The 19,539-nt window shown below is 46.8% G+C and overlaps 4 protein-coding genes across 6 annotated transcripts; 2 read left to right on the top strand and 2 right to left on the bottom strand.

Moving 5' to 3' along the window:
• Positions 1-3,391: 3,391 nt before the first annotated feature.
• Positions 3,392-13,045, bottom strand: LOC131208433 (equilibrative nucleoside transporter 1). Of its 3 annotated transcripts, none has more exons than XM_058201183.1 (8): positions 12,942-13,045; positions 10,669-11,107; positions 8,677-8,790; positions 6,753-6,883; positions 6,525-6,664; positions 5,868-6,013; positions 5,575-5,807; positions 3,392-5,511 (listed from the first exon to the last, which is right to left on the bottom strand). In XM_058201183.1, exons 2-8 carry the CDS (start codon positions 10,745-10,747, stop codon positions 4,873-4,875), a joined length of 1,482 nt encoding a protein of 493 aa, XP_058057166.1. In that variant the 5' UTR covers positions 10,748-11,107; positions 12,942-13,045; the 3' UTR covers positions 3,392-4,872. The 3 variants fall into 3 exon arrangements, with proteins under 3 accessions (XP_058057166.1, XP_058057164.1, XP_058057165.1); XM_058201181.1 differs by lacking the exon at positions 12,942-13,045 and adding an exon at positions 11,198-11,350; XM_058201182.1 differs by lacking the exon at positions 12,942-13,045 and adding an exon at positions 11,204-11,350.
• A 433-nt stretch (positions 13,046-13,478) lies between these two features.
• On the top strand, positions 13,479-14,568 carry LOC131208438 (THO complex subunit 3). The gene is made up of 2 exons (XM_058201190.1): positions 13,479-13,726; positions 13,789-14,568. Exons 1-2 carry the CDS (start codon positions 13,538-13,540, stop codon positions 14,566-14,568), a joined length of 969 nt encoding a protein of 322 aa, XP_058057173.1. The 5' UTR covers positions 13,479-13,537.
• A 56-nt stretch (positions 14,569-14,624) lies between these two features.
• LOC131206986 (NADPH-dependent diflavin oxidoreductase 1) lies at positions 14,625-17,876 on the bottom strand. The gene is made up of 3 exons (XM_058199593.1): positions 16,987-17,876; positions 15,110-15,597; positions 14,625-15,053 (listed from the first exon to the last, which is right to left on the bottom strand). The coding sequence occupies exons 1-3, from the start codon at positions 17,822-17,824 to the stop codon at positions 14,625-14,627; spliced, it is 1,755 nt and encodes a 584-aa protein (XP_058055576.1). The 5' UTR covers positions 17,825-17,876.
• On the top strand, positions 15,784-16,789 carry LOC131208439 (U3 small nucleolar ribonucleoprotein protein IMP4). The gene has a single exon (XM_058201193.1). It carries the CDS (start codon positions 15,826-15,828, stop codon positions 16,765-16,767), a length of 942 nt encoding a protein of 313 aa, XP_058057176.1. The 5' UTR covers positions 15,784-15,825; the 3' UTR covers positions 16,768-16,789.
• Positions 17,877-19,539: the final 1,663 nt, after the last annotated feature.

Here is a 19,539-nt window from a genome sequence, read left to right as displayed (position 1 = left end):
GGAGAGAGGGCTAGAGGGCTAGAGAGAAAGAAAGGGACATCGAGCGAATGAGATCAATGGGATGAGCGCGAGTGAATAGGTGAATGGATTAGCGAGCGCTTAATATTTTATGTGCATAAATTTGTGAACCCTTTCACCGCAGGCAGGCGGAAAATGATGATAAACAAGGGCTCTGTCCGTTCTTGCAGGATAAAACGAAAAACATTAGGGTGTGATTACAGTGCTATGCTGAACAACAGCCAGGTGGTCACGACGCACTCAGTTTGGGGTGCGCCATTGTTGTACCCTCTTGCCGCTGTTAGTAACAGGGTTGGGTGTAGCAGGTTACACGACAAATCAGGACGGCACATGAACACAAACAAACACACACAAGTAGTGGATATCGACGGAGCAGAACATCCAGCAGATAGTAGGGTTAAAGACTTGACACGTGTCCTTTAGATTCTGTTTTTTCTTCTATCCTTTCGCTCCCTTTCTATACAGCAGATAGGTGGTTGTTATTTGGAAGCAACAAAATGTTGCAACGCTAGGCGAAGAATCGGACCGACGCAAAAAACAAACAAACTCCTATTCTTAAATGCCCTACTTTCCCCGTTAGTACAGCTTATTTTTTTAAACAATAAAAGTAATTCTTGATGAAAACAAGCTGCTGTTAGTGTGTATATATTACTTGATTTGTTTGCTGCTGGTTTGCTGACCAGCGTGCGCATCGGGTGACGCGTAAGTTTGACATCCAAGTAGACATTGTGACTGGTGGCAGTTGCAGGATTACAATGAAATGCGACGATGAAAGAAATTCTACAGAGAAGTGTTCCTGCAGACAACATATCTGTAAGTACTTTGTCAAAGAAGGGATTGGGGAAAAGGCAAACTTACCGGGAGATGAATTGATAGACGGAGCTGCCGATAGTCTGTGCAATGGAATTTGTGGAAAACAAAAACCCAGCTTATTAAGGGACCCAAAGAAAAATGAAACATGGATTGAAGCGGCCGGTACTGCCCGCCGTGGGTTTCTTTCGCTTGATGCTTGGTTGAAAAAACAAGACAATTGCGTAACATGTCCTCCAAAATGGCACTCTATGAAAGTTGTTCATTTATTATTGCCTTGTTTGCAGTGATAAGGTGTACAAAACGGAAACTGGAATTTGTATGTTGATTAAGATCGATTGTGTTGAGATATTTTCAGCTTGTTATAGATACTATTTAAATGGGTTGATTGATTGATTCCGTTCAATGCTTGGTTCTGTTAGTTGGCTCTCTGCGATGGCCTGTTGTTGCTGTTTATCATTTCTTTTCAAAGCTATCCATTACGAGCTTACGTCGTATGCTATCATTTAATATTATTACTGCGTTTTGTTTCGTGGCACTGCTTTAGATAAAGTTCGAAGGAAATGTACAATACACTAACTACCCTTGTCCACATGTTGCGTTACCTGGCTGGTGGGATTCATCATAAAAAAACGATGACCCCTTCCGTCCTTCTGTTTGTAGAATACGAAGCGAAAAAGCGCAAGCTATGTTCCATCAACTGTTTTCCCTTTTGTTTTGCGCGCAAAAAGGCATCAATTGTTCAATTTCTAGCTTTTATTGTCACTCGAATGGGGCCCCCATCGTCTTATTGTGTTTGGTTGATTTGTGGTTTTCACTATTTTATTTTGTTTTTATTTTATTCCCGAATGGCGATATAAAACGAAGCTGAGATGCTGCTGATCACATGTTCGGCTTGTGCCGTGTCCGTTACCGGCTGCTGCGCCCGTTTGCAATGCGTTTTATATATGAAAGTTGAGGTATTGAGAAAAGTGTCGAGATTGTTTCACTGTGTTGAAATGGTCTTCCTTTGCTAAGTGGTTAGAAAAGAGTGAAAAATGTTTACAAGGACATGAAAACTGGTCGAGGTTCGTTTCTACATGAGAAAGGGCGAGAATATTAGTTCACTCGACATTTTGCTGTGGTTTTGATTGTAGGGAGTGTAGGTATTGTTGCAGAAGTGTACTAATTGAAGACACTTAAGCATTGTTATCGTTCAATGTATTGCAACTTGTGGATTTTAAGAACATGCGTTACGCTAAATGTTTCAATAAAACGGGAACAGTATCGAGTTATTGGTATGCCTTTGGATGTGTGTTCGCAAATGGGAAGCACCTTCTTCAAATGGCAACAGTGCAACTAGGGCGAGCATAAGTAATAGAGAAATGTGCGAGCCACAAACATCAGATTAGTGCTTTATATACAGTTTCAGAATAAGATGAAATTCCTTACTAAGTCCAAGCAATGGGACAGCTAGTTGCTGTAAGCTAGAGCATGCTGTTGTTGCTTCAGCAGAATAGTAATATTAGAGAATCTTCACACATGCTCTTTAAATTGTATCTGCACGTTTGTAGCAGACTTCTGCAGCGCATGTTTATCTTGAATAATTCATATTTTTACATAACTTCTGATTACTTTAAATGTGTGTTCATCTCGTTTTAATTCGGTTAAAAAATGTTAATGTATATGCCCGTTCGTTCCCGAGTATTGGGCTTAAACAATTCCCTTCATTGCACACGAACTCCATTTTGTTTACTTCAAAGACGAGTGTGCGTAGTTTGTTATCATGCCACTTTTACTCGATATTCAGAGGATTCTTCGGGAAATGAATATTGCTCAAATGCACCGTTATGTGTTGGGAGAGATAAATACTGAGTAATTTCGCTACGTTGCAGCTACCTATTCAATGTGTAGTAGGTACTTTGGATGTATAAATTCAACATTGATCCATTATTCTAGTAGCTGCTCAACATGATCTTGATTAATGTTAGAATATACCTGCAACAAGGTACTAATTTCCATAAAACTGTACGTTGACATTAAATATCTATCGCATATGTATCATTTGCTATTACATGAGCTCGTGCTTCTGAGCCATCGGTCGTCGTTCGGTAACGCCGAACGTTATAAAACTATGCTACGGAAATGGTACTATCTCTGATTGTTCAACTATCAATAATGGTCTCTTCCTAGTACGGGTATGCAGGACCTTTCTCGTATGTTCTTTTGAATCCATTAAACGTCCGTAACCTTTTCGCACATTCTCTTTCGTCTCTTTCAAAAGTGGGTTTAAAGATACTAGTAAAGGAGGAGTGTAGAAAGATGTGTGATTTTCACTAGGTTCGATTATGTACTTGTTCCAGTAGTGTATTAGGTTGAAGGTGTTTAACGGGATACTTCTTTGCCGCTCTGCAGAGGAAACGAGTCGCATGGTGGTGGTTGCTGAAGTCGGTAGAAACCACTGGCACGTCACAAATAACACTGAAACTGGGTTACGCAGATTTGCTTGCCGACTTGGACCATAACACGTGGTTATGTAGGGTATTGTAGGTAAAAAGAAGAAAAACCGGTCAAATCATATGTTAATGAAACCAATACATTTTATTCACTTGAAATCAGACGTAATTCTAAACCTTGTTCTACTTCCTGTAGAGCTTCCTAACGGTATCAACATTGAGCAGTCGAACGAGCTACACAACACAAAGCGCAACAAAACGGGTGAATGTCAGAAATAATATGTGTCCCCTAGAATGAGGCCTTTTCTATGGGCGAAAATAATATGTTGCTAAAACAAACTGTTTTCTAGTCTTTGAATGTTAATTCCTATGAGAAATGACGCCTTTCGATTCTTGTTCGAATCTTATTCGCGTCTCTGATTAAGTGTTGTTGTTTTGTTTCTTGTGTTTCTTACTTCTTTTTAAATGAAATGGAACTATAAACTGTAATAATTGAAAGCAAAAACAAGCACAAATCAAATCAAAGCAAAGCACAAATTTGCAAAAAAAACTTACAGCTACTAACCAATGATATTGGCGCCGCGCACTGCTCACCAGTAGAGCCGTGGTAAACTTTAGCACACAAACTACAAGATAAATTTGGTCATATGTTAAACCCTACTTTAAAGCGATGCTCGACTAGAGCGATGTTGAGCAAAAACAAACGTAGAATAAGAAGAAATTGAGTGTTTGTTCGTTAACAATTCGATGCATTCGTCAGAAATGGGACTTGTTGCTACTAAAAGCCATTAACAACCGTTGGTCAAAAGGAAGGTTCTCCCTGGTATCCACCGAAGTGGATGACTCGTGGCCCATTCGAAATCAGTCGCTGGCTAGAGAAATAATTCAGCAGTTCATTCGCTCTAACATCTAACCTTTGAACACTACCAAACTGTTAACGTAACACTCCGCGGGGCGGGTTGTGACCCATTCGTTGTGTAAATGCCAAAAATAAGAGATGGACGACGGTTACGAATACGAATTCCTAAAGCGCTCCAAAAGTGTCGTCCAGCTGTCCAGCGTTTGTTTCACTAATATTTTTGGTTACTACATCAGTCTGCGGCCCATTCCCGAAGACCCAAAGATATATCATTCCTTCCCGGGTGAAGCGGAACTGGGCTAAACCTATCCAGAATAATAAGCCTAAAATAGGAAAATGAAAACTTATCAAATCAAAGCATGAAGCATTATCCCCGAACAAGACCCTAAACTAATGAGAGATTTCCATTGAAAGTTGGCAGCAGCGTTTTCGACTTTACTTCAACTACCACGTTGCGATAGTGTGTGCTTCTTTCTGGCACACTTCCTGTTAATTCTGTGATATGGTTCGGAGCTCTTACCACACACTCTCCGCCCTTTGGCCGATCCCAACAGGCCCTCCCTCTGTTTCTCGGTTCATGACACGACAGAATTTAAAATAGTAACAGATGCGCCAAAAAGGCAAGAGCGGATGGTGAGATGAGAGATATTGAAGGGCCTTTCCACACCGGCGTACAACGGTCTGAGAATGGTACGTATGCAGTTACGACGACAGGTAGTCTTCGTACACGTCCATTCCCCAACGCCGGGCCTAGTGGAACCAGTCGAGGAAGTTGTGCCGCACGAACATCGGGAACAGCATCGAGAAGAGGATACCGGTGAAGATGCCGGTGATGAGCATGGCGGCCGCAAACATGCCGGCCGTCATCGCGTACTGCGGCTCGACCGACTGCGGTGCGTACATCATACCGAGCGAGCTGAGGTAGCCGGACGAGAAGGCCATCACGATGCCGATTCCCCAGTACACCCAATCGTTGTCGATGTACACCGGCAGGACCCGAGTGATGTTGAGTGGCTGATAGCTACAGAACAGGAACAGTGGCAGAAAGACGAGGCGCAGCACGACGGGCCACACGAGGTACTTTGGCTTGGGCCAGGTTACCCACGACGTCGCCAAACTGCCCAGCATGGCGCACACGTTGAACGTCAGGAAGCAACAAATGCTCACGAACAGCTTTTCCGGCACCGGGAACTCACTGTCCGTGCGCTTGATGTCCGAGTGAACGGCCGGAAAGACGGACAGCGTGACGAAGAACACGAAAAACACGTTGAACAGCTGCGGAAACGCTTGCTTGAAGATGGTCCAGTACGGGGGCCGTGAGCCCGCGTTCAACCGTTTGTTCGATTCCATCTCTTTCTCGTTCATCAGCTCGTGGTAGCGATAAAATTTCTGCAATAGACACACAGTTTATGACACGTTTATGAAACACAGTGACACGGCCATCTCACTCACGTTCAGTGGTAGCGCGAAATAGGTGTCGAAGCACAGCAGCAGCACGAACATGGCGGTGATGAAGTAGTAGATCGCGGCCGTTCGCACGGAAGAGGCAAACTCGGAGCTGAGAAGTGAGATGATTGAAGCGAACGTACCGCTCACGTTGGAACCGAGCACGACGGCACCGGTGTACTTGAACGGTAGCTTCGCCGCCATCCCGTACACCGAGTTCTGGTAGATACCACTGGCCACTAGAATGGATAAAACGGGCCCGGGTTAGCACGGATCAAATCACCCAGTGCACAACTTACTGTTCAAAATGACCACCGTGGTCATCGTTATCCAGAAGAACGCTCCCGGCCACTCGGACGAGTTGATCATGGCCAGCACTACCGTCACGACGAAGGCGATCACTTCGATCATGATGCTGTATACGATACGCTTCGTAAGGTTACCGCTGAAAGGCACAAACATGGAAGAGTTTTGTAAAAACTCATCACAAATAACATGAACGTTTCGAAGTTAGATTTTTCGTTGACGCCTCGTGCTTTGTTAAGAAATAACAGAGAACATAATAACAGATAATAATCGAAAATAACATAACTTCATTATGCTTTGCATAACTTCAGGGGTATCACTTTAACTGAATTCGAAAGCCTATATGTAGGCAATCTTCAAACGTGGGATATGTTTTCGTTGCAGTACGCCAGTACTGTCAGCATTATTCAATTGAAGGTCACAAAGGTTAATGTCAAATAATTGCCGAAAATGTAGGGTCGTAAAATGGGCGTTCATCATTCGGGTGGCAGTACGCCGTTTAACGATTTAATTGGTTATCGTGTTCGTTAACGCTGGCCATCCGTGCATCGGTGTTAACTTGATCAATTGTCGATTGTATTCTTTCACCAGTTCTAAAACTGGTTCCCTCAGCACGACCGTGTATGAAAATGGAAGGAGCGTGTACTTACCCAAGGTTGACGAAAATGTTGAGCCAATTGAACAGAAGATTCGGAATTTGCGATGCAAAACCGAGGGAAGATAGAAAGTATGTGCCATATTCCGACCCGACACCGGTGTAGTTTTGACTAAGCTTGTAATCTACGAAATACTGTGAAAAGCCAGAAAAAGTAACATAAGTAAGGACAGGTAGCAGAGGGAGAGAGTGAACCCAGGACGGAACCCAGAATGATGCTTACGGATTTGGCAGTGATGAACATGTTCCATGGCATCAGCGTACCGATGCCGTGGATCATTAGGACGATGAAGACGAGCAGCATTTTGTCCTTCGGTGGATTGAGCTGCATTTTCGCTCGCTCCATCGTCAGTCCTGGAAGAAGGTTCCATCGTGTTAGCAGATAGTACAGCGTGAAAAGCATTCCGGACACAAAGGCACAACACACGCCAGCAGCAAACGGCGGTCCACTTCTTTCTGGCGACGACACACGAGTTCGACTGTCGAAGCAAACGTGCCCAAGAGAAGCAACAAGCGGCGGTTGGGCGCACAATTGCCCTCGCTGAACGCGAGGACGAAGGCACGCAATCTGAGGCCTCTCGCGATAATAGGTTGCGTGGTTCCGTAAACAACGGGAACCTCCGAGGCAACTCTCGCGCCAGAAGAAAAACTGGCACTGGAATTCCACCGAAGAGAGCGCGTCTGAAGGATGATAATGCAGCGGACGAAAAGGAAACCGCGATGAACGGCGACGATGCAGAACAACTCGGAAGAGAGATTCAAAGCTCCAGAGGGCTTGTTGGAGGGCCAGAGCAAAAAGGGGGGTTTAAAAATTATAGACTGGTCTTGTTGCTGTTGGTTTACGCCATGCCGAGCCGCACCATGGGAGCGATAGTCCCCATGGTGAATTCTGACATCTCGAAATTGCTTGTTGCACCGGTTTTCTTATCGTCCACCGTGCGCGCTCTATCTGGCAGACTCGAGAAGAATAAGATGCTTCGATTACTCTCGCAAGCTTCAATGGCCGCCGTAACAACGCGCCGCAGGAAAATTTCAAGGAAATTGTTTCTCTTCGATCGACACCAGGTATCATGATGAATCCCCCTGTGTGCAGACAACGGCTGCGTTTCTTCATGACATACCACAATCGTTTCTGGTTTCGCCCGTAGGGAAGTACTGGAGCCCAATGAAGCTCCGCGCTCAAAGTCTCTGTAATAACACAACGACAACAGGGAAGTACTGTTCTGTCAAATATTCATGACACAAGGAGAATAATGTTACAACTTTAATTTATATTCAAGCTTCAATAATTGTATGAGTCACGATTAACTACTCACGATTTTTATTGTTAGATAAAAAGATTTTGTTCATTGCGGAATTTTTCTTCGATTTTCAATTAATTCGATTCTTCGATTCAAAATAATATGAAAAATTTCAATACTCTGCAATACTAATAATCGACGATCGAAAACTAGCAAAAAAAGACACAAAAACAGAATCCGAAAATCCTCATAATTTATGAGGATGGTACGAGACGACAGAGAGTTATGTGAAGCTCTGGGACTTGTTGAATTATTTCGCTGTGCCCAAAAATGATTGGAACATCGAATTGGTTCCCCTTTACCTTTGCTGTCCCGGATGAGTCTTGTGAATGGAAAAGTGTTGTTATAGCGCGGCATTATCCATGTAATTGCGCATCTGCGAAAGTTTTCATAAGATGCATAATTGCTTCGAACCGTATAGTATTCCACTTTCCCTGTGGCTCTGCTGATACTGCAGCTCCACACAGTCACGAGAAGAGTGCACCAGAAACCCCGTTGTTGCAGAGAGACCTTGTTTTTGTCTGCAGGCCGTGTGTTTGGTTCCCGACATGAAATCGACACCAAAAAACGCAGGCCCTGTCGTGCCGAGAACAAACATTTCTGCAGCCACAAAGGGTTAGGCATGATGTTCCCGCGGAGCAGAAAAAAACACCATCCACACGCATTCCTTCGTGGCGGGCGTTTTGTTTTGGCCATAAAACGATGAAACTTACAATAAAACAAGTACACGAAGAAAAGCCTAACATTGTCAACCCAGAAGTGATATTAAACGCTGATTCGCCATAAAAAAGTGGAAGGCGCAAGTGAACCCACATTTTATGCATATCGTTTTCAGAAAGAGCTTACCTTTGAAATTGAGCTCATCGTTGGATAAATTGGTTTCCTCCCAGGCCGGTGTGAGCCGCACCGGTTCCGATTTTTCCAAGAACGGTGATTTTTCGGCTTCATTGTTACCGTTGGCTAGTTTTGGATGACGATAAAACGAAAAAGAAATGAAATTAGTGTGAAAATGGTTAAAAGGGTGTTTTTCGTATTTCCTTTACTGCGGAGACTACTGACCTTTGATTTTTAGTAAATTTAAGTCAGACATTTCTGTGGGTTAGTGGTTTATCTGTGGTTCATAAGAAGGCCATCAGTAAGATCAGTAAGATCCCCGTTATCGATGACAAAAAGGCTCATGTATTCACAAGCCTCACATGCAATGTTTCTAATGTTTTTCAAACTTTGTTGTCATTTCGGGTTATCTCTTTCAGTTCGGGTTTCAATTACCGAGCCGAAGTACATAACTTCCAAGAGAAGCACTCTCTGGCGGAGGGCATCACATCAGTCACATCCGGCGGTAGCTTATGTTTTTTAATCCGAGCAAAAACATTGTCAGTTGGCGTAATTTTCTACCAGCGCAAAGGTCGATTCGAGGGCAAGGTCAAACGCGCCACAGACAACGCGGTGGGAATCCATCTAGACAACCCATTAACTGTCCGATACTCGCGTGCGCTAATTTATGGGCCACCGAACCAAAACAGATTGCCTCCTGCCCAGTGGCCACGCTCCCCCCCGAGAAAGTAATAAGACAATTTCGCGATCGTTTTCATCACGCTCATCAACCATCAGCCTTTGGCCACTCGCCGATTCGCCAAACGAAAATCTCGATCACTTTTAATTAGAGCCGACGAGCTCTAATAAATAACCGCCCGTAGTGTCAACTGAACCCTGCTCAGCCACATCACGATCGTGCCCGGCGTTAGGATAATCACATGCTGTCTGGTACTTGAAGCCAAAATCGCACGAGCCATTTGCGCGATCTTCGCCAACAGGATCTTCGTTCAGCGAGCGCGATCCACGTTGGAATTAATGATCCACCGAGGGGGGATGAGTGATAGCGGAGTTGGTGAATTGATTCTTCAGAACGTGGCGTGCGTGAAGAATGGACGAAATAAATTTGATCTATTTATACCGTCACACGCTTCAAAAGCCGCTCCGCTCCGGGGAGAGGGTGCTCCCTTGTCGCCGCTTCTTTCACGTTCTCCCATCGGAATGGATGGGCAATAGATCAATTGAGCAAGAATGCGTGTAACGGTCGCAACGAAGGGGTGTTGAAAGAATGTCTTTTGATCATCCGGACACAACCAATTCATGAACATACTATGTTGGAACAAGTTTCATTTCACACCGCGCATAAAAATGATTGCTCAAGCGAGCAGTGATAAGATGCTAGCTCAGGTCTCTTCCCTTGCGCCTTGGGTAATGACCGATACTCGCAGACCTGGACGTGGGATGTTTTCGTGGCACGTGCATAAATTATTTATCGTCCACCGCTCGGTGCCAATCAACAGGGGGAAGTTACTCATTGAAGGTGCATGTTTCGTCGCGTTATGCACACTTAATCCAGCTGACGTACCACCTTCTAGCGCACTGATCGGTCACCAGCGCTTATGGAGGCTTATCAAATAACGCACTGTTCTTTGGCAAAGAGCAAGAAGAGCGCGGAATTAATAACGATTAAGAGCGTTCATATTGTATAACATTCCATCAATTCTTATCACTTCCAGTAGGTACTAAAACTTAACCAGCGCTGGCAGAACATGCTTGCTGAGCCATGATTCGATTCGTGCATAACATCGTTATTCATGCCCGCATACGGGTCACTCTTCGTTTCTTGGCTACGTAACCTTTAAAATTAGCGTCCATCTAATTTGGACACCCTACGTCGGTCTTACTCAAAATCACGATCGTTCACGCGCTACCACCAAACAGGAATAAGACGGTGTTTCTATTTGTTTATTCAACCAGCGCTGGTATTGGCCAGCGGGCCTGCCGATTCACGCCAAAATTACTTACCCCGGTTGCTAACGACGCTAATGCTTCCATTTGTGCGGCCGCCGCCAGATAAAAGATTTTGACTATCGTACGAGGCCATTCTTGGGTCTGTCGATGGTGGTCTGTGCTCTAATAACAACCGCTGGCGGTCAATTTCGAGTCCACGTGCCCGATGGACTACAACAGTGCCGCGTTTACGATCGATTTCGGGCGAACACTGGCGCGACGTGTACACTAGCGGACACTCCGGTTTACCGACATTTGAGCGTCAAAGCTCGATAGGAGTGTGACTTTCCAAGATTAGACCGTTTCTTTTTCGAAGGCCGCAATTTAATGCATCGTACTATCAGCTACGTTTAACTATTCCTTCTCACGTCCGTTTTTGGTCGGCTGAAAGCGAGTGGTCGCGAGTGAGATTCCAGTTCGTCCTTGGACCTGCACAGGCCACCTTCCAATCAGTCTGAAAATAGATCGAAACAATGGCAGATCATTATAAGATAGAAGCACGTCCGATGATAATGGGGATATCTGAATGGTAGGATCTGCGCACCACAACCTGTTGGCCATTTTGCCAGCGGCTGGTTCGTAGAAACAGCAATCAATTAACAACGGTCCTCTCGCTCTTGTCGCTTGTCGAAGGGTTGATAAGTAGCTGTTCGATTGGAACAATCAGGCTATGATGCAAGGGAACCGTACCCACCGATCGTTTATGCTCGACTGATGCGTACTCTCTCTCTTGCAACCATCTCCTTACGGTGCCCATCTGGAGCACACAAGTCGGACCTGATAACGGACCCAGATAGGAGCAGAACAACCCCGGGGGCATGCGGCGACCGCCTTATTGGCGACTGGTCCGCTTATTGGCGATTGGTCCGCCACCATAATTAGCTCCAACAATATTCCTACCAGATGGAGCGTGGCTCTAAACGGCGACCGACTGCCGATAACGGGCTGCACCGTGTCATGAACCTATGTGCGGCAACCGCAATGCAATATGCAGCAATTGTTTATGGCCGTGCGTACGATTTTATTCAATGCATCGAAGGTTCAATTGAAATTGCTGTTAATTTAATTGCAGGGCGCCGCCCCGCGCCAGGGCTTAACCCGTTTGATGTACACCGTCGTAGTAAAGTCGTCCGTGATACGAGACCAACCCGATAAGGAGCGGAGTGTTTAATGGTAGTTCTTAGGCATCGAGCGTAAAACATGACGATGCGAGTGAATCAACAAATACCGGCAAACAGTATCGATTTCTGGCAAATTCTCTTGCTCTATTAACTGCGAAACACATTTGTTTACACGCCGATAGCATGGCGCTTGGGGGGCGCAAAAGGGCACCGCCAATATCGTTGGGTCTTGCGTAAAGCTTCCTGGTACGTTGCTCGTCGTGCAAGGGTATTTACCGCCAATCGGTCGATAAGGTTCCCCCGTTTTTGGCGCCATTGGTACGAAGAAATCACATGGCGAAACCACGGCGCAGCGTCACCCTTTCAGAGAATGTGTTTTTCTTCAGTGACGCAATTGCAATCGCTTCTTGAGTTGCAGAACGATAAATCCATCCGGACTATGTTTACGCTTCGCCAGTGGCGTGTTCCGCCACCAACGATAAGCCACGATAACATAACACAACAGGGGTGCAGTCATCCGATGATCCGGTGGCGAGGCTTTGTTCGATGGCGATGTTCCATGTTTGCTCTGGGTACGCTCTCTCACGGCCTCGTGGGTTTCACTGCAGGTCCTTACCGGCACAGCTTCACAATTACCGGAAGTCACTGCCACTCTAACCTCGAACCGCACTGTCACATGTCGTCGATCTGTCGCAGTTCACGACTGCTGCCACCGCCGACTATGTTTTAGCCATCGATTCGATAGAAAAACTATTTTTAGCAAAGCACATTTCAGTGCTTAAGCGTTTGACGTGGACAGATGTCGCGTGCTGAGACTGCAGACTGGCCATGCTGCTGCTGCTGCTGCCGGTGTGAATCGATTAAAAACTCATTCGTCAGGACGCTGCTGAGGCATGTGGAAAACACATCCCTGCGCCGCTGCAACTTGATCCCTTCTCATCGCGCCCCGGATTGAGCGCAAAGCCTACATTGCTAACTGATATAAATGTGCATCACCTGCAAAAAATTGGCACACTTTGTCTTCGGACGGCGAGTACGCCTTTGTTCGATAACCGTATCAGCGTTTGTGTCTGATCGATCAAACAAAAGAGCAAGCATTGATAAACTTCTTCGAGTAAATCAGTACCAAAACGAATCGAGCGTCGAGAAGGTGTTCCTTTAGCTTACCTTACACCACCCAATGGCAGCGTGTTCGGCTAGTTGGCACCGTAAAGCGGCAACTTTCTGCGGGTCCGGCACACGTGATTATAGCATTCTGCACCAGCAACACACCACCGCCTCGGAACCGCTTTTTATTTCTCGCTTCGTGCGACTAAACCAAACATTGCTGCAAGAACATTACGAGCCAAAAATTTCGGCCAAAACAAAAAAAACTCAAATTGGCGCGTCAAGTGACAGTTGAATTTGGGCACGATTTTACTGTTGAAAAGTTGGCTCGCTCCGCCGTTTAGTGTTATAATGTTTAAAAAACCACCGATTTGAGCATTAATTCAATTTGTAACTGTTCCTGCTGCATGAAAATGATGCTTTTGATTTATCTCAATTCGAGCTATGCATCGAATGTCGCCAATGAATTTCGCCTCCAGTGAACCCTGCGCTATTTGGACCAAAACTTCCTGGCTTCGCTGTCAACCCTGGCTGTTGCCGGCTTTGTTTGGGTGGGAAACTGTCAAACGCGAACGGCGCGCAGCGAGTAAACAACACCTAAGCAGGCGTTCGGAATAGGTCCATAAAACAAGTGGTTAAAAGCTGCACAGGTTACAATGGTGAGCACCAAAACGCAACTTGAGGAACTTCAGGAGTACTTTAAAGGCCACAACAAAACCAGAGAAGCATCGAAAGCGCACACGGCCAAGGTGCACTCGGTCGGGTGGAACTGCGATGGGCGTCGTTTGGCGTCCGGCTCGTTCGACAAAACGGTGGCCGTGTTTACGCTGGACCGTGATCGATTGGTACGTTGCTGCTGCATTGCTACGAACATTTGCACACAACTATAGTTAATGTCGCATTACAGAACAAAGAAAACACTTACCGTGGCCATACGGGTTCGGTGGATCAGCTGTGCTGGCATGCGTCGATGCCGGATCTGCTGAGTACGGCCAGTGGAGACAAAACGGTCCGCATCTGGGATGTGCGCGTGGGCAAGTGTGCCACGTTTATCAATACGAAGGGCGAAAACATAAACATTACCTGGTCACCGGATGGGAACACGATAGCGGTCGGCAATAAGGAGGATCTGGTCACGTTCATCGACACCCGGACGCACAAAATACGGGCCGAAGAGCAATTCAGCTTCGAGGTGAACGAAATCGCCTGGAGCAACGGGAGTGACCTATTCTTTCTCACCAACGGCCAGGGCTGTGTGCACATACTGAACTACCCGAATCTGGAGCTACAGCAAATCCTGAAGGCCCATCCAAGCACGTGCATCTGCATCGAGTTCGATCCCACCGGCAAGTACTTTGCGACCGGTTCGGCCGACGCACTCGTATCGCTGTGGGACGCTGAAGAGCTGGCGTGTTTGCGCGTGTTCTCGCGGCTCGATTGGCCCGTCAGAACGATTTCGTTCAGTCACGATGGGAAGCTGCTAGCATCGGCCAGCGAGGATTTGATTATCGACATCGGTGATACTGAGACGGGTGAAAAGGTATCCGACATTTCGGTCGATGCGGCCACCTTCACCGTCGCTTGGCACCCGAAGCAGTACATATTGGCGTACGCCTGCGACGACAAGGATGCGAACGATCGGCGCCGGGATGCGGGCAGCTTGAAAGTATGGGGTTTCTCGGAGTAATAAACAAGTAAACTTTTAAGTCTTCAACAGTAGATTTCCATGTAAAATTAGTCTATCTAGGCCCAAGTTTCCTCCTGGTAGCGATTGGTTTTGATCATCTCCTCTATGTAGCCCGCGTCACCGATCGCTTCGGCTAGCGCTTCCTTTACGGCTTCTGGCATATTTTTCGAACTTCCCGAAACGAGCACCCAACCGCCGTGTTTTACTAGCAGCTTTTTCAGGATCACTCCTTCCCTTCGAATTAGGTGTTGCACGTAAACTTTGTCCGGTTGATCTCGGGAAAAAGCACAAAACAGCTTCAGCATACCGTTCTGTTCCATCCGTTTGAGATCGGCTTCGCAGTGAAAATCGGCGCTGGAACTGCGACACCCGAAGAACAGTACCAATGGGCCAGCGGTCGGCGTTTCCGAAAGCTCACGTTCCTGCAGCACACCGAGAAACGGCGCCAGTCCGGTTCCGGGCCCAATCATAACGAGAGGTGTTTTCTGGAAAGTCAAAATGAAAGTGAGAATCACGCACGATTGGCCGTGATTCGACGTACCTTGTCCGCGGGAAGCTGGAATGTGCTTTTACGAACCCAGGCCCCGATTACATCGCCCGGCTTCAGTTGCTTTAACCAGTGCGAACACAAACCTCGACGGGGCACGCTAAGCTTCGTTTTGTACTCGATAATTGCAACCAGGATCTGAATTGTGTTGCTGGCCGCGGCTGAGGCAATCGAAAACGCTCTCGGTTTGATCGGTTGGAACAGCTCAAACATCGCTTCAAGCGAGAGGCATTTCGTGGCATGTGGGAAGTCTTGTAGCACCTCCAGAATCGTCCGTCGGGGTCGATTGGCGTAGGAAAATAGTTCCTCCTGTCCTTCGATACTGGCAAACTCGAGAAGTTTTTCCCTTTCGAGCTCGTTGTCGCATTTTTTCGCCAAAACGGTGAAGGCTCTTGCGCGCGGTATGGCCGTCAAGTCCCAGTACTGTTCAGCAATGATCGACAGCGGAAGAGGTTTCTGTAGAATGCAAGGAACCGGCATTTCTGAAACAAAAGAATGAATACAATTTGAATAAACTTGTCATCCATGTGATTAAAATCGAGCGTAAGATGTGGTTGACGTTCTCCAAGCAGTTGGTTGCAGTATTCAACTCGGTCGGTTATCCACGAAGTGTCATTCCGTCAGCAACGTGCATTTGTTTACATTTTGTAAGCCGGCGGCAACGAAAGCGTGTTTCTTGGTGGCCGTTAAATAGAACCGAAAATTAAACCATGTTACGTCGCCAGGCACGATTGCGCAGGGAATACCTGTACCGTAAGGCGGTCGAAGGACGACACAAAACGCAGCAGGACAAAAAAGAGCGCATAAAGCGGTCACTCGAGGAACACATTCCGATCCACGGCGACCTGAAGAAGGATGCTCTGGCGTTGCAGGAGAAACTCAAATGGACCGACGAAGGCCCAAAACGGGCGGCCGAAATTTCCGGTGTCAGTGGTGGTGCGAACACGGTCGACTCGAAGGACGACGAGTATCGGTACGCGGGATGCGAAGACCCTAAGATTATGATAACCACGTCCCGCGATCCGTCGTCGAAGCTGAAGCAGTTCGTGAAGGAGCTGCGGTTGATCTTCCCGAATGCGCAGCGCATGAACCGTGGTAACTTCGAGATGAAGCAACTGGTTCAGGCGTGCCGGGCCAACAACGTGACCGATTTCATCGTAGTGCATGAACATCACGGCGTACCGGACAATCTCATGATCTGCCACCTGCCGTACGGGCCGACCGCTTGCTTCAACGTGTCCGGTGTCGTGATGCGCCACGACATACCGGATATTGGGCCGATGAGCGAGCAAAAGCCGCATCTGGTTTTTCACAACTTCAAAACGAAGCTGGCCGAGCGGACGATGTCGATCTTGCGCTACCTGTTTCCGGTGCCCAAAGAGGACTCGAAGCGTGTGCTGACATTTGCCAACCACGACGACTACATCAGCTTCCGGCACCACACGTACCGGATGGTGGACCGCGAACTCGAGCTCACGGAAGTAGGTCCCAGGTTCCAACTGAAACTGTATCAGATCAAGCTCGGCACGTTGGATGAGCTCGATGCAGCCGACACGGAATGGGTGTATCGACCGTACATGAATACGGCCGCAAAACGGCGGTTTCTCTCGGACGAAGATGGCTGGCAGCAGGAAGATGAAGTGGAAGGGTAGGCCCTCGCGCGCCTGTATGCAAAATTGGTCCAATAAATATTGTTAAGCACTGGAGGTATTCTATCTGCCCTTTCGCAATGAGATAAAGCAGTCCGATATAATGTTGCAAACCTGCGTTGTTGGCAGTGACCATTGCCAATCGCACAAGATAAGCCCTCCGAACGTGCTGTCCGCATGTTACTACGGACGGTGAGGCAAAAGATCGTTACGTGTACTCACCTGAATCGATCGCTTTCACCTCGACGCTCGTGTCCCGGTGCAAGGCGATACCATGCTCGTGGAATATTTCAAACAACCCATCGACGGCTTCCGGCGAATTGTGCGGCCGAACGTAGAGCACATCCCCCGGTGACCAACTGACGGATGGGCTCTTTTCGAATGCTATCAACCGCACATCCTGAAAGTGGTCTGGTGCCGTGGTACGCCGATTTTCTCGTACCACCGTCCGAAATCCGTTGGGCATTTTTAGCTCCGCGTACAGATCGAACCCGCTGTCCTGGCTCCGATCGGCGTGATGATCCGCGGTCACCACATGCCACCGGTACTCCCGTGGGCTCTCGCTTAGCCTGTGTAGACCGGCCGGCAGGGGGGCAATCCTGCCCAGCTCGACCCACAGCTGGTTTATCCACGGCAGAAACACGGCCCCGTACCCAAGGTCGTGCTGATCATCACACAGCCCGACGGGCAACAGGGCACCGCCACCGAGCTGAAGCAAGCGTTTGTGCAGCTTCTTGGCCACATAGTTGAACTTTGGGTAGCGCGAGTCGCCCAGACCGAGCACACCAAAGTGCACCGCCCGGAGCGAATCCGTCGGGAGGCTTTTGCGTAGCAGGAACTTCCAGAATCGCTTCATATTATCGGGCTCTTCGCCCTGGCCGTAGGTAGAGCACACGCACACCACAAACCGTTCGCCTATCAGTTCCGACACGTCGTACTCGTCCATCGGCAGGACGTTACCGCGGAAGTGGTACATCTTCGACTCGCGCCATATCTGCTCGGCCAGATCCTGCGCCGTTCCCGACTGGCTGCCGTACAGAATGGTCAGTTTGCGTGCCATCGTTATGCTCTCGAGGCTCTTGGGGTGTTCCTGTACACAGCCGCGAGTTCTGAAAGCAATCAACACACCGTCTGTTTATGTTGGGGCGACGTTTGGTCAACGAACCCGCGAGCTTTGTTTCCAATCAGCTGACTGGCAAGTGACAGCTGGCCGGCTGTTCGTGTCGCATGCTTTGATGGGACAGCGAATTTAAAGCGCGTAAAACTGAACACGTGCAAAGAGATAAATTTAAAGGCATCATACATTCTTTCATGGAGGACGTAAAACAAGGAATTAAATAAAACACCAGCTACCACACACGCATAAGTCTGTGGACATTTTGCATAGTTACCGTTACTGGTTTATTTAAAACTAGTGCTTGGCGCTTCTTTTGCTGCGCCTGATGCATGGTTCTTAAGTTAGCGTGTAAGGATTTATTGTCTCACAATCATGATGTAATTGTAAAGTTTACCATTAATTGTGCACTCCCGTTGCACCACGTTGATGCAAGCCAGCGCCCGCCCGCCTTCATGCCTATGCTGTGCTCCGGAATGGGTTTGCAGTTGCTACCAAACGCACCCGAACCGTTTGAAAGTTAGAGGAGATGAGTTAGTTAAGTTTGTTTCACAATTGGTTGTTCGGTGTTCCGTTCTCTTTAGAATTTGTCCTCGTTGGCCTGCTCTGTTCCTGCTATTGTTTTATGCTGCGTGAATGCTGTTCGTACTGCAGTTTTACTCTTCGTTTTACTGTTTCCAAATTGTGTGATCGTATTTCGTACCAGCAAACTTTCTTCCCTCATTATTTGCCTGCTTCATACTGCCGTAATATAATTATTGTCATGTAATTGACGGTTGGCTTGTGTAATGGGCATGAAATGTTGGATTTCGTTTCGTCCCACCCGTTACAACAAAGAACATGCAACGTCCCACTTTCACGAATTAAAGAACTGTCTTTCGGGTAGCCGCGAACTTTTGGTTATTGTCTTCCTTTTTAGCATGGCTTAATTGCACGGTTTGCATCTTGCGAAACTTCAACGGAACAATTTTCATTCTCGAAGCTGTACGTTTAGAGCGTGTTTAGTTGCACAGCAATCAATCGGAACAAACAAACAATAAGCTTTGAGTCGTCTTTTGTCGACTTTGGCCTCCAATTTTCTGGCCATTTCTGCTTTTCCTCTGCTATTGTTTGTATGGTAAAATTTTATTCTAACGGTAATTCTGCGCCTTTTGTTTAGTTTAATTTCGTAAAGGATTGTAAAATTACATGTACAATGTATAATTATAAATTTTGTTTCAGCTTAGTCTTAGGTATGTATATATATATATATGTATATATATATTTGTATGTATATGCGACCGTCATCATCACTATCTTTATTGTCCATTATTGTCGTAATTAGATGATTCTCGTTCATTATGTGCGCTTCTCAAAGACAAGAAGAGTAGAATGATCTGCCACCACTTCGGCCGCAGGGCGTTCGTCGTTGCCACACGCAAAACTGGCGCTCTCGCGCCCGAGTAGTTTAATTTGAATGAATTGCATTTCGCCAGCCTATTTTGAGTTTTTTCATGCTAAATTTACAATTACTGTTAGAAAGAGTTTATTTAAGTGAAGGTGGTGCACCGTCTTCCCGGCGCCCATCTTAGTTCGGTTTCACAACAGCCGTTCCCTATTGACTACGATAAGTTTTGTGTGACGTTGTGTCGCTGTTGCATTCGTATCGATTAGCAGTGTTC

Source organism: Anopheles bellator, chromosome 2 (genome assembly GCF_943735745.2).
Source record: "Anopheles bellator chromosome 2, idAnoBellAS_SP24_06.2, whole genome shotgun sequence".
NCBI lineage: Eukaryota > Metazoa > Arthropoda > Insecta > Diptera > Culicidae > Anopheles > Anopheles bellator.
Note: the sequence above shows the minus strand (reverse complement) of the source record. Positions and strands in the feature narration are given on the sequence as shown.

Bases quoted from the DNA above. Each gene is read 5' to 3' on its own strand.
- LOC131208438 (XM_058201190.1), top strand. From the start codon at position 13,538: ATGGTGAGCACCAAAACGCAACTTGAGGAACTTCAGGAGTACTTTAAA. The intron at 13,727-13,788 runs GTACGTTGCTGC...GTCGCATTACAG, and splicing joins CGCTGGACCGTGATCGATTG to AACAAAGAAAACACTTACCG.
- LOC131208439 (XM_058201193.1), top strand. From the start codon at position 15,826: ATGTTACGTCGCCAGGCACGATTGCGCAGGGAATACCTGTACCGTAAG.
- LOC131208433 (XM_058201183.1), bottom strand. From the start codon at position 10,747: ATGGCCTCGTACGATAGTCAAAATCTTTTATCTGGCGGCGGCCGCACA. The intron at 8,791-10,668 runs GTAAGTAATTTT...ATCCAAAACTAG, and splicing joins TAGCGTCGTTAGCAACCGGG to CCAACGGTAACAATGAAGCC. The intron at 5,512-5,574 runs GTGAGTGAGATG...TGTCTATTGCAG, and splicing joins ATTTCGCGCTACCACTGAAC to AAATTTTATCGCTACCACGA.
- LOC131206986 (XM_058199593.1), bottom strand. From the start codon at position 17,824: ATGGCACGCAAACTGACCATTCTGTACGGCAGCCAGTCGGGAACGGCG. The intron at 15,598-16,986 runs GTGAGTACACGT...CTTTTGTTTCAG, and splicing joins GGTGAAAGCGATCGATTCAG to AAATGCCGGTTCCTTGCATT. The intron at 15,054-15,109 runs GTACGTCGAATC...TTGACTTTCCAG, and splicing joins TCCAGCTTCCCGCGGACAAG to AAAACACCTCTCGTTATGAT.